This window comes from Penicillium riverlandense, assembly GCF_028828495.1.
Source record: "Penicillium riverlandense strain IBT 135883 chromosome Unknown utg000001l_segment0_segment0, whole genome shotgun sequence".
NCBI classification, from domain to species: domain Eukaryota; kingdom Fungi; phylum Ascomycota; class Eurotiomycetes; order Eurotiales; family Aspergillaceae; genus Penicillium; species Penicillium riverlandense.
Window position 1 is genome coordinate 4,681,179 of NW_026643194.1, and position 13,409 is coordinate 4,694,587.

The 13,409-nt window shown below is 49.3% G+C and overlaps 5 protein-coding genes across 5 annotated transcripts; 3 read left to right on the plus strand and 2 right to left on the minus strand.

Annotated features, from left to right (window-relative positions):
- Positions 1 to 375: 375 nt before the first annotated feature.
- On the minus strand, positions 376 to 2,232 carry N7474_001881 (uncharacterized protein; the record flags this gene model as incomplete). The annotated part of the gene is made up of 3 exons (XM_057193296.1): positions 376 to 759; positions 824 to 1,380; positions 1,473 to 2,232. The coding sequence occupies 3 exons, from the start codon at positions 2,230 to 2,232 to the stop codon at positions 376 to 378; spliced, it is 1,701 nt and encodes a 566-aa protein (XP_057058249.1).
- Positions 2,233 to 3,190: 958 nt separating this feature from the next.
- On the plus strand, positions 3,191 to 5,110 carry N7474_001882 (GMC family oxidoreductase; the record flags this gene model as incomplete). The annotated part of the gene is made up of 2 exons (XM_057193297.1): positions 3,191 to 3,424; positions 3,497 to 5,110. 2 exons carry the CDS (start codon positions 3,191 to 3,193, stop codon positions 5,108 to 5,110), a joined length of 1,848 nt encoding a protein of 615 aa, XP_057058250.1.
- A 1,571-nt stretch (positions 5,111 to 6,681) lies between these two features.
- N7474_001883 (cytochrome P450) lies at positions 6,682 to 8,646 on the plus strand (the record flags this gene model as incomplete). Its single annotated transcript, XM_057193298.1, has 3 exons — positions 6,682 to 7,190; positions 7,246 to 8,029; positions 8,098 to 8,646. 3 exons carry the CDS (start codon positions 6,682 to 6,684, stop codon positions 8,644 to 8,646), a joined length of 1,842 nt encoding a protein of 613 aa, XP_057058251.1.
- Positions 8,647 to 9,131: 485 nt separating this feature from the next.
- On the minus strand, positions 9,132 to 11,209 carry N7474_001884 (putative pyruvate carboxylase; the record flags this gene model as incomplete). Its single annotated transcript, XM_057193299.1, has 2 exons — positions 9,132 to 11,103; positions 11,157 to 11,209. The coding sequence occupies 2 exons, from the start codon at positions 11,207 to 11,209 to the stop codon at positions 9,132 to 9,134; spliced, it is 2,025 nt and encodes a 674-aa protein (XP_057058252.1).
- A 253-nt stretch (positions 11,210 to 11,462) lies between these two features.
- On the plus strand, positions 11,463 to 13,334 carry N7474_001885 (Carboxyl transferase; the record flags this gene model as incomplete). The annotated part of the gene is made up of 3 exons (XM_057193300.1): positions 11,463 to 12,161; positions 12,218 to 12,800; positions 12,856 to 13,334. The coding sequence occupies 3 exons, from the start codon at positions 11,463 to 11,465 to the stop codon at positions 13,332 to 13,334; spliced, it is 1,761 nt and encodes a 586-aa protein (XP_057058253.1).
- Positions 13,335 to 13,409: the final 75 nt, after the last annotated feature.

Genomic DNA, 13,409 nt, shown 5'->3' on the forward strand with positions numbered 1-13,409 from the left:
GTGCCCCGATGCAATTCCCACAATGCAGAATTTTCTCCCTTCTCTGTACCTATAAATCCAGACAGAATAGATAGACAGAATACAATTGATCTCATTGTCTCTGAACACATGGTAAATTTCTCTGGGATACGCCTACATCATTATCTCCAAGATATGATATCCCATTCGGGACAGTGGTGGCATTCTCATCCCTACAGTAGCTGGCACAGAACACTAGGTAGTTACATATGGTACCTTAGTTACTACAGCATGTAGGTAAATCAGCTAGTAAGACACGGTATACCTGGTCTTTTCTGATAAATTGGTTTAAAAGACCATTTCCTACTATACATTATTTTTATGTAGCGTATGAGAATAAATACAGCAATCTGATAACTAGACTCCCTTCGCAACCTTAGCATCGTCAAAAATGATAGTATCGACATGGGAAACGGCACTTGCACTTGTACCCTCGCTTCTTTTAGTTAAAACAATCTTTTCCTCCTCACTCAATTGCTTTCCACCTCTCGCAAGCCTGAGAATAGTAGCCGTTGCGATCTCAGGGTTGCTCCCGTCCCCGAAGAGCCGATATTGCGCACTCGAACACATCCCGAAATACACCGCGTGGAGAATTGGAATCGCACGGATTGGGTTCGAGGAGAAGGTGAAGATCCGCGAGAGAAGGCGCCCGAAGGTCGGAGCTGCGCCGAGATCATTGGCCAGCGAGTCACAGTATGGGAGGAAGTGGGCGGAGACGGTGTGTCGGTCGGATTGGATCCACTGTTATGGTGAGTGATATGTTAGTGAACTTGGCCTTCTTGAACGCAAAGGAAAGAAAAGCTACCTGTCTGGCCCGTTCCTCCTCTTCAGATGCGATCAATTCGAACATCCGTTCAGCCGGTGGAAGCTGGATCCTCCCCGTTAATATCGCAGTGACCCATCGCGCCTGTAATTCCACGGCGGGCTGAATCGGCCCGGGTAGTTGAAACACGCCCATGATAAATAGATTGCGGATATGAGGAGGAACGGTCAATCGGTATAGATGCACCGAATTTGGAGAGTCCATGAACTTGCTGTGTTTGGAGCGATAGCAGTCTTCGGAGATAAATGGGTAGTCGATGTCGTATCCGGTACAGAGTATGATTGCGTCCAGATTGTTGAGTGTCAATCCGTTTGTCAGTGACAATCCCGTGGCGGTAATCTCTTCCACGCTGGCGCGGTGAGGGGTGATACGTCCCACTTTTATATTCTCGATCAGGCTGGAATGGATCGCAGGATTCGCTCCCAGAATATCGTGCTCCGGTTGCAGTTCCGGTGGAAGTTCCCCCGCAACAAGCTGGATGAGCGTTGTCAGGCCCCATTTTGAGATGGATGCCGGGAGCACCGATTGCGAGAACCGGCCTGTTTGGTTCAGTCGTTCAGCTCAGGTCGGATCAATGAAGTGAAGAAGAAATGAATGAACTCCACCAAACTGATATAGAAATGAGACTCACTATTCCATGCATGTATCGACTTGCCGAATATGTACCGTGGTAACACCCACCCTCCTCTTCTCGTCACCAGATGGCATTCCTCCGTCTGCCCGCATATTTCAGACGCAATGTCGGCGGCAGAGTTACTCAATCCGATAATCGCGACTCTCTTCCCACTGAACCCTTCTGGTCGGCGATAAATATGACTGTGGAAGAGCCAACCCTGAAAGCTTTCCATCCCCTTGAATGCAGGTATGTGTGGTTTTGTGCTCTTGCCGGAGCATACCAAAATAGCGTCGTACACTGTTTCCCTTGACTCTTTGTTTTTTGTTGTGTATTTGATATTCCATCGATTATCTTCCACCTGCTGACATGAAACGACCTTCGTGTTGAACAGGATGTGCTGCTTGAGCCCGAAGTAATCCGCATATTCATGGAGATACTGTAGGGAAGCCCGATGGCCGTAGAAATCCGGATATCGCGCTGGATCCATGGGAAAATCACTGAAACTCGACGTGTCGCGGCACGTGTTGGAAATGGTGCCCTCGTACATGGAGGACTGGGCCTGGCTGGTGGCAGGGTCGGGTTCTTCGTAGTACCATTGGCCACCGATGTTGTCGCGGGCTTCGAAGACAGTCACCAAAAATCCTTCCGCGAGGCATTGCTTAGCTGTAGCAAGGCCCGAAATGCCTGGAAACTCCGTGGTGTAATAAGTTTGCTGCTCATTGCGATCGGGTGAGAGATACGCACCGGCTCCGACAACTGCAACTTTTATTGCCATGTTAATCTCTGAGACAGAGTACCAAGTTATAGTTAAGGAGAAAGGAACACTGCGGGTATAAAGTTATTCGTGAGTATCAATTGTTCTTATACCTCCAGAGATGAGATCCGAGCTCCTGCCCAATTAGCCATGGTGGGCCCATTGGAACTATCCCGGCTCGGATCTACTAAGAAGGAATGCTTGAGTTTGACTAAATTCAAGTTTGGACGCGGTGGAGCCGATGATTAACTTATGGTCAATGCTTCTACCAAAATAGGTAACTAGGTGTCAAACACAACTGGTCCGCGCTAGCTCTTATAACTGCAACTTTTATTTGTCATGTTAGTCTCTGAGGCAGAATGCCAAGCTACAGTTAAGGAATGGAACACTGCGAGTATGAAGTTGATCGTGAAATTAGCATCATTTGATCTTGTACCTAGAGGAATGAGATCCGAGCTCCTGCCCAATTAGCCATGGTGGACCCTCTAGAACTGTTGCGGCTTGGATCCACTCCGAAGGAGTGCCCGAGTTTGACCAAATTCGAGATTGGACGCGGTGGAGCCGACGATAACTTACGGTCAATGCTTCTGCCAAAAACAGTTAAATAAGTATCAAACAACCAATCCCACTGAGCAAAAAGGAGATGTCATGACACCTAACTAGGCCCCTATTAGGTTAGTAGCTATGGTGGATTTTCTGGCTGACGTTAGGGCATCTCGCCGGGCTGCCAACGTATTGTACAGCCTCTTGACCCAGTACACACCGCACGTACAGAGGATACTCCCCGGTAGAAGGACTGTATTATCCGAGAGATGTTTCAGTCGTAAAAGAATGCCATACAACAGTATTCCGACCTGACACCATTTATCGCAATTCGAACCCCACGCGAGGGACTGATGGCTATGTTTCTTTTATCACCCCCGCCTTCTCTTCCCGGCGTCTATTCTGAAGATTAGTTTGAGAAACAATTCCCACCACCATGTCAGCAGTCGAAGATGAAATCACGCCCAAGCCCTACGACTACGTAATCGTCGGTGGCGGCACCGCCGGACTCACGCTGGCAGCACGGCTCTCCGAGAATCCCGGCGTGACAGTAGCTGTCCTTGAAGCTGGCGAAGCGCATCTGAATGATCCTCGGGTCATGACTCCCGCCCTGGCGGTCTCGTTGTACGATGATCCGCAGTATGACTGGGGCTTTAAAACCGTTCCACAGGTGAGCATAATCCTGAGACTACAACCTACATGCTCATGTTCAGTATTTCAAAAAGACTAAACAAACCAACAGAGACACTCCCTCGACCACGTCTTCGCATGGCCCCGCGGCAGAGGTCTAGGTGGCTGCAGCATGCTCAACTTTGGGGTCATGACCTATCCGTCGAAACGGGAGATCGACAGTTGGGGCGCCCTGGGCAGCCCAGGCTGGTCCTGGGACGAGCTGTTCCCTTATTTCCTGAAGTCGGAGAAGTACCACCCCCCGCCCGAGGGCACGACAGCCGCATTGAACAGCGCGTACGTGGAACGGGATGCGCATGGGCACGACGGTCCCATCCAGACGTGCTTCGCCCAGGTCTCGGGCCCGTTCAACGAAGTGTGGAGGCCGACGATGGAGAAATTGGGGTGCAAACTCAGCGGGGATCCGAAAAAGGGAATTGCCATGGGTGCATATACGCATCTGCATTCTGTCGATCCGACATCGCGGACGAGAAGTTATGCGGTCACCGCATATTATCTGCGCAATGCGCACCGGAAGAATCTCTCCGTTTTGACGGGGGCCGTCAGCACGAGGATTATTTTTGAGAAGGATGGTGTCAAGGAGACCGACCTGAAGGCCGTGAGTGTCGAATTCACACACAATGGCACATCGCATGTCGTTTCCGCAAACCACGAAGTTCTCCTCTGCGGAGGCACTCTGGGATCTCCCCAGCTTCTCGAACTCTCCGGAATCGGGTGTCGTTCCGTCCTCGAGTCGATTGGAGTCGAGGTCCTCGTTGAAAATGACAATGTCGGCGAGAACCTCCAGGACCATATCGGCGCCGCGCATATGTTCGAAGTTGAGCACCCAGTCCTCCTGGGTCCCGACCTGAGCGACCCTTCGAATTTCCAGGCCGCGATGGACGAATATAAAAAAGCAGGCACTGGTCCACTGTCCGTGGAGGGCATCTCCAACCTCGCCTATCTCAGCTGTGCCGATTACCTACCCTCTGACGAGAGGAACGGGCTTAGAACCCGAATCGAGCGCGTTCCGGAGCAAACACCTCCCCAAAAACCGGGTCTCGAGAGACAATACCAAATCCTTACGGACCTGCTCCTCAATCCTGAAGAAGCAGGAGGTCAGATTCGCATCGTCCCGGCGCAGGTCGACTTCAGCGAGACTGCTTACCCCGTGCAGAAGATGTCGAGTACCTTCATGGGAAGACACCCGGGAGCCTACATTACCTTGCTGAGTTCTATCACGCGGCCCTTCTCGCGGGGTTCGATCCACGTATCCTCTAAAGACCCCACTGTTGCTCCGACAATCGACCCAAACGTGCTGTCTCACCCGCTGGACATCGAGCTGTTGTCGAAGCACGTCACATTTATGGAGAAGGTGGGTCAGACGGAGCCTCTCGCCTCGCTGCTGAAGGATCAAGGGAGAGTATACTGCCCGGGACTAGAGGATAAGCCGGCCGAATACCGCGCCAAACGGTACAATTCGCTTGAGTGGCACCCCTGCGCAACATGCAGCATGCTCCCGCGCGAGCAGGGTGGGGTCGTGGATCCGAATCTGCGTGTATACGGCACGAAGAATGTGCGTGTCGTCGATGCAAGTATCTTCCCGCTGATTCCACGCGGGAACCCGCAGTCTCTGGTATACGCGGTTGCCGAAAAGGCGGCCGATATGATTAAAGGGGTGCGTTGATTGCGGAAAGGAGCGATATTATATATATATATTATGATGATGCAGCTCGCGTTATATACTTTTCCTGACCATATCTACACAACATTACAAAAGAATTACTTTTTTTAAAGAAAGAGAGAGAGAGAGAGAGAGAGAGAGAGAGAGAGATATCGTCAGACTGGCCTAATTCAGTCCACGTAAGAAACAACTTCACACACGTCGGCAGGAAAACACACACATACAAAAAGAGAAGAGGATAACCAGATGTAAGAAAGAAATAAGTGACAGTGAGTCTGATATTACAGACAGTACGCTGGATCAACAAACACGGCACTCCTTACTGAACCCTAAGCAGATCCCGAATCCATCTCGATGATCCTAATATCAGCGCCAAATACAATGCTACTTTTTTTTTTTAGCGTTATTCTGGAAGCATCTCTCTGATCCAAGGTCTGTGTTATGTATTGAGGAATTGGAATGTTAGGCAGGTTATTTTATTTGTGGAGTCGAGTCTGCGATCAGGGTTGTACATACATAGTACTGTATAATGTAATAAAGAACCAGGTACTGTACCATAATAGCATTTAGATTAGTGTTTTAGGTCTTGGGCTTGGTTGGACTGGCATATCAATTACCACAATTAGTAGAAGCATTGGCAGTACGGAGTAGAACTAGCTAATTTAAGTTTTCCCACAATTGGCATAGTGACCCTACGGAAGAACTCAAGCTCAGGAACCAGAATTGAACAGAGTACGTATTAGTTGGCTTTCGGTAATCAGTTATAAACCTAGGTACCTAACTGAAATAGTACCCAAATCGTAGATTGGGCGTGTACTAACTGCATATGTAACTCTTAAGGGACATCCGCCCCTGAGTTATTAAGTCAACTCCGGTTTTAAATTTGACTTTTCACTAATGATTTTTATTATTCAGTACCTCTTTAACCTTAATCCTTTATCTCCCCCCTTTATGTGTGGGCTAATAATAGTAAATAATCCACATGGCGAGGCTGCAAATCCACAAGACGAGGCTGCATTTTTAAGACTCTCGAATTCCACAGGAAGGCGGCAATAAAATGGCCTTCCAGTCTTTTGCTTTGTAAAACAACTAAAATAACTATGGCCAGTGGACTTAGGGACTTTGCCGCATCCAAAACGAATCGCTTCATCCTCCCGGAAAGACACAACTTAAAGTGATCCAAGTCTCTTACGTACAGGAAGACCACATCAAATTAGTGTACTGCATCCACCCTTGGCGCACATTTTATACTACGATAGGAATTCTAGGTTGCAGAAATCCGCAGAAAACCGTCTAACTTAATAACTATTATCTAGTTAACTAACTTAGTGTTAGTGCTGCCGACAAAAGAGATAATTGCCAGGCGGTCAATGCTTCTTCCTCAATCGCGTTAGCTGTGATCCTGGAAGGGTTCTAATTACATCGACTATCTAATTTAGACCACTTGAGGATATATTTAGACAGTTGCATCAATCAATGATAAATTTGATAAACTCGCATATTTCTGCGAGTGTTATTTCCAACCATTTCTCTCATGACGAATCTCCTGTATAAAAGAAAATTAAATCGAGACCATGGACGTGGTGACAATATTCTGTTGGTCGGTCCTCTTCGCCATCGCATCGAGATACGCAACCTGGTATGTGTCAACATTCCGAAAAGCACTGCACATCGAAGGATCGACTCCTCTGCCAAGTGTCCGGATCTACACCCCTCGTTATTCGCCCTTAGTTTATGTGATCTCGCCTTACATCGCACCGCTGTTCCGATACCTGCCCTTCGGCTGGGGAAAATGGATGCGATATGCCGTTCGTGACGGGACATGGCAGCACAAGGGGAGACTGCCGCGTGAGGAGCTCGGATCGGACGTGTACTGGATGTTGGGACCCGGCGGTCCTCAACTATGGGTTGCCGATGCCGATCTGATCAGCGAAATCACGCACCGATGGAAAGACTTCCCGAAGCCTGTCATGTACTACACGCAACTCCTTCTCTTTGGCGAGAACGTGCTCACGGCCGAAGGCCCCCTGTGGCAGTTCCATCGGAAGATTACAGTTCGGTCTTTCAATCCAAAAAACAACGGGTTCGATGCGTCCCTTATTCGAAATATTTTCTTCAAGCGCTGACCTCTAGTACAGCCTCGTTTTCACCGAATCCCAAGAGCAAACCAAAGCGATGGTCCTTTCATGGTCCAGGGAGAGCAAGGGAAAGCGAGAGTCAGCGTCATCCGCGATCGTCGTCGACGATTTAGAGAATTCGGTCACAAAATTGGCTCTACATATCATTTCCGCTGCGGGATTTGGCCATCAAATGCAATGGCATGGTCATGATTCCAATGCAGCAGAAACTTCGACGACACAAAATGTTACCTTCGCAGAGAGTCTGAAGACATTTGTGGATGAGATTTGGTTTCTCATGATATTTCCAGCGTGGTTTCTGAAGTTTTCACCCTCGGCTCATCTACGAAGTGTCCACAAAGCGCCCGACGTTTTTGCAAGACATGTTCAACGGGCAATTAACGAAGCAAGATCTGAGGATACTATGCAGCGAGAATACGAAAATCAGCAGTTACCACCACCACAACAACAACAACAACAACAACAACAACAACAACAACAAAAATCGGCCCGGAAAAATGATCTGCTCAGCAATATGATCAATAGCGACGGTATCTCCCATGGCTCTGACAAAAGCGGTCTTAGCGACCAAGAAATCACAGGAAATGTCTTCATATTCACTCTCGCTGGCCACGAGACCACTGCAACCACGATACAAACGGCTCTGGTCCTGTTGGCAGTGCATCCAGAGCTCCAGCAACAGATTCACGAGGAACTGGATGTGATTTACGGAGGAAAGTCGGAAGGCGAAGGACTCGTTTATGAAACAGATTATCCGAAGATGAGACGTGTTATGGCCTTGATGGTAAGTGAATAACCATCTGCATCGGCGTAAAGCGAGAAGAAAGAATATTTCTACTAAGATTTGCTTAGCTGGAAACCCTTCGCTTATTCCCGGCGATATCCGGTATTCCCAAATGGACCAGCGACAAACATCAGATTGCGCACTACAATGGCCAAACGTTCAATATACCCCCGGATACCAGTATTGTGCTGGACGTTGTGGCAGTCCACCGCAATCCTCGATACTGGGGGGAAGATGCAAATGTATTTCGCCCTTCACGTTGGCACATGGACGAGACGTACGAGCCTACGACAAACTCGGCTAGCCACTCAAAGCATCACTCGAATATGTTATGTCCCCGAAAGGGAGCTTTTGTCGTCTTCAGCGATGGTCATCGCGATTGTCTGGGCAAGGGGTTCTCACAGGCGGAATTCTGTGCGGTGATTGCGACATTACTGAAAGATTACTCGGTCGAGTTGGTACCGCCCAAGGGGTCTACACCATCCGATGTTGTATGGAGCACGATGTGTCAAAACGCATGGAAGGCTCTGGACGACAGAAGAAATATGACGAGCTTCAAAATGTATGGGAAAGTTCCTGTTCGATTTGTTCCTAGAGGAACGGAATGGCGTCATTGATCTCCGTGTATTAAACACATCGTACATTTCGCGGAAATTGCGTTATAGTTTGGCCTGTTTCTGGGGATATTCGTTTCGCGTACAGACGTCCAGATAGATCGTACATATATAATCATTAACTTCTGCGCGGAATGTAGCTCAAATGCGATTGTCTCTTTTTGGTTGACTTTTCAAAAACCTCACCCAGGAGTTCATCTAACATAGTAATTAACTCGGTTCACCTTGTTTCGTTCACCAATACACTTGTTCTATGCCGGTCTCCCAACCCCTCTCTGTCCCGTTCGGCTTCCACATCATCGTCACCGGCCATGGGTTGGGGGCAAGATAAAAGGGCTGGTTTCAATTTGTTTATCGAGAGTTCCAATAGTTCCAATTAAATCACCCTAAGAAATCATGGATGTGGTGGAATACGCAAAAATGGCTTGTTGAAACCTGTGAATTATTGCACTCGAAAGTCTACATGATGGGAATACATTGGCCCCTTTTTACAGCTTGCCTCTCAGTTCCACGCCGTTGGCTCGGCTTGGTCCATCCTCCAATTCAACAAGAAGCATGCCCTCGGCAACATCCTCCTCCTCGTCTTCCATCTCATATACCCACTTGACCTTCCCTGCATGAGGACTTCTTACTTCCAACTCCATCTTCATCTGCTTCACGAACGCAAGCACTTGGTTCTCCGCAACGTCTTCTCCCTCGGCAACTAAAATCTCAATGAGTTTTCCAGAGAGAGGAAGGACTACATGTCTTGGGTTCTTGGGATCACCACGTCGGTGTGATGAAGAAACCAGAGCTGACGCTGCAGTCGAAGTGGTCTCAAGATGCATGCGATATGGAACGGCAGTCTGTGACGACGGAGTAGTGTACTCAATTTCAGCCGCAAGGGAGGTGGGGAATTCGTTGCGAAGCACCCGAGAAAGACGAAGATGGTGGGCGATCTTATCTGTCTGCTTGGAGCCATCCTTTGACAGAGTTTCCAGCGTGATGGACCATGCATCGCCTTTGCGGAATAACAGACTCGACGCCGGCATACTTCCCTGCGCGAGTGGTTGCTGTGAAGAAGAACCGGTTGATCCTTCTTTATTGAGAATTGCTTTCGATACTTTCTCCCCAATCTCCACGACTTCATTAAATTTTGATCCCAGCCACTGCGTGTCAACTTTGCCGGCCATAAAATCTGCATGAGCCACAATACCACGCAAGAGGTTGATGTTCGTCTTTACTCCAGAAACCCTAGTGTCATGCAAGACACGTTGGGCTTTTCTGACTGTTCCTTCCCAGCTACATGCGGTGACGATAATCTTGGCGAGGAGATTGTCAAAACTCGAACCCACAACCAACGGGTTATTTCCGGCCACATTAGAGTCTACCCGAATCCCGTTTCCAGTAGGAACGTTAAATTCAGTAACCTTGCCAATGCTGAGAGCAAAATTATTGCTTGGATCCTCGGCACATAGCCGGAGTTGGATTGAGAAACAATTCGCTGGCGGCGATACTCTGGCGTTGACTGTGGCTCCAAGTCCAAGGTCACTTAGGGAGTAACCTTCGGATAGTAGCAGTTGTGTCTGCACCAGATCTATTCCACTGATCGATTCAGTAATGGTGTGCTCCACTTGAAGACGCGGATTGACCTCCAGGAAATAGAATTCGCCGCACTGCTCATTGACGAGAAATTCGAATGTACCTAGAGATCGGTAACGAATCTCACTCGCCATCTTCAAAGCCGAGTCGATCACTCGACTGATTAAATCTCGGTCCTGCATTAGAGCCGGGGCACACTCCACAACTTTCTGAAAGCGGCGTTGTACACTGCAATCTCGCTCCCATAGATGACGAACTTGGCCGGTACCATCACCGACGACTTGGATCTCGACATGATGGAACCCATGTACCGCCGCTTCCTCGACAAACACCGTACGGGATGGTGACTCGCCAATAGCACGCTGTACACTATTTTCCAGCTCCTGTTCCTCCTGTACAAGGCGAATACCGCGACCGCCACCTCCATCAACAGCTTTAATCATAACGGGGAAACCAACCTGCGTAGCGAAGGTGCGTGCCTCATCAACGCTCCCAGTAGGTTGGTCCATAGCTCTCAAGACCGGCACACCGCATTGCTCTGCTAAGCGTTTGGCTTGAAGCTTGTTCCCCGTGCGAGCGAGGTTCTCCCAGCCTGGTCCTATCACGATAGCGCCTGCATCATGCCACATTTGATACGAAAATTCGGCGCTTTCGCTAAGAAAGCCATAACCGGGGTGGATAGAATCGATAGAATGCTTCTGGGCAAGGTCTACAAGCAGAGGTATGTCCAGGTAAGATGAGGCAGATGGAATCTCAATTGCATGATCCGGTCGTCCTATTTCGCAGTGCGAACGGTCGTCCGATGTGTACAGACCAAATGTCTCAACTGGATGGGTCAACTCCCGGGCGGCATGCAAAATTCGCACCGCAATTTCACCTCTAATGCGCAAAACGTAAGTGCCTGCGAGGATCTCACCTTGGCGAATTCATACCTGTTGGCGACTAGGAGTCGCCGGATGGGCCGCGAGTGCGGGGAAGACGACATCGGGAATAGAAGAAGACAAAACGAGAGCCCTGAATATGATGAAAGTGTACGATCGAAAGATGTAAGTTTCCGCAGAGATTATTCGTCGCTAGATTGGTGTGACACTTGACTTGGATGTGGTGGTTTTACTTAACAACCTTCATGGGAGCGACCTCGGCCCTCGGACTTCCCCGCCCCCTCAGCGGGCTAGCCCCGACTTCTCCAGAAAAACAGAAATAACAACAGAACCATTTCAATAGAACAGCCAGGCAGTATGGCACAAGACGGCGACACACCACCTCCCGGCCGAAGTGGCAATGACCAGGCCGCAGAGCGGCTAAACCAGGTCTCATCGCATATATCTTCTCCGCCAGATACGCAGCAATCGACCAACTCCAAGCCTAGGCCCAAGGCAGCGAGCTCTCGTCTGCCAGCAGACCATTCCGATGTTCTCAGCCAGATTGCAGCGCTTCGCTCCATTGCCGCAAACCCCGATCCCAGCCACCGAGGTTACATGCGACAAAAGCAGGCCGGGAAACTATGGGTGCGCGAACGCATCGAGCAACTTTTGGATCCCGACTCGTTTCAGGAAATTGGATCCGTGTCGGGAACGGTGACATGGAAGAAAACTGCTCCTATGCGAGAAACGCCTGTGTCCTTTGTTCCAAGCAACAATGTCCAGGGCGCCGGATTGCTACGAGGTAGGAAAGTCTTGCTCACAGCGGACGATTTCAGTATTCGGTCTGGCCATGCCGACGGAGCAAGTGCCGGAAAAACAGTCTATGTTGAAAAGCTTGCAATTGCACTACGGCTACCAGTAGTGAAACTAGTGGATGGGAGCTCAGGCGGAGGCAGCGTGACAACCATTCGCAAAGAAGGGTGGAGCTATTTGCCCCATGTCGCTCCATTCAAGCACGTAATTCAGCAGTTGAATATGGGAATTCCAAACCTAGGTGCGGTTGTTGGACCGGCTGTGAGTTGATAATTACTAATTTTTTTCTACGAAATTCAAGCTGATATTTGATATAGATTGGCCTCGGAGCGGCCCGAGTAGTCTCCTGCCACTTCTCCGTTATGGCAGCAGACATTGGAGCGTTGTTTAATGCAGGACCAAAAGTGGTTGAAGGCGCAACTTTTGAAGAGGGTCTCGACTTTCAGGATCTAGGTGGGCCGATGGTCCATTGCATGAATGGTACTATTGACAATCTGGCCGCTAATGAAGGCGAGTGTTATGAACAATTGCGAACTGTATTAGGCTATCTTCCAAATTGCGGGAGCGAAGCTCCCCCAGTGGTTCCATGTACAGACCCTGAGGACCGTGAGGACGTGGCTCTACGTAGCATCATCCCACGACGACAAGCGCGTATGTATAATCCTCGGACTATCATCGTGTCTATCGTCGACAAAGACTCTTGGTTTGAAATTGGTGCACTCTGGGGCCGAACTGCTATTAGCGGTCTTGCACGCCTAGGCGGACGTCCGGTCGGCATCATTTCGCTCAACTGTGAAGTGAATAGCGGTGCTCTTGATGCGGCCGGCAGCCAGAAACTCACGCGACTCTTAAAAATGTGTGATGTGTTTAATCTGCCTGTTTTGCAGTTTATTGACGTCCGTAAGTCTTCTACTCCCTATCTCCAAATGGCATTCAATTTTCTAATGCCTTAAAGCCGGTTACGCCATCGGCACTGTCGCCGAGCGCACCGCTACTATGCGCTGGGGGGTAGAATTGGCAAAAGCATACTATAGCACTACGATGCCAGTATTCAATGTTGTCACTAGGCGGGTGTTTGGAGTGGCTGGTGGTGTCATGCTCAGCTGCCGCGACCCTGTCATGCAAGTGGCATGGCCGTCCGGACAATGGGGCTCGCTGCCGCTGGATGGAGGAATCGAGGTCGGACACCGACATGAGCTTCGAGAGGCGGAGAAAGTTGGAATGAAGGAAGAGAGATACAAAGAGCTGGAAGAAGAGTATCTACGGCTGATGAACCCGGTCCGGACAGCTAATGCATTTGGTGTAGAGGAGATAATTGACCCCAAGGATACAAGAAAGGTCTGCTGTGCATGGGCGTCGCATATGTATGAGGTCCTCATGAAGGAGAGGCTGGCGGAACGAGCGTCAGGGAAGATTCAGCCATCTTTTGCATGAATGCTGCAATATATCCTATGAAATACTAGATATCACTCTAGCTGTGCAATTATATGCGTAGATTCCCAATTTACA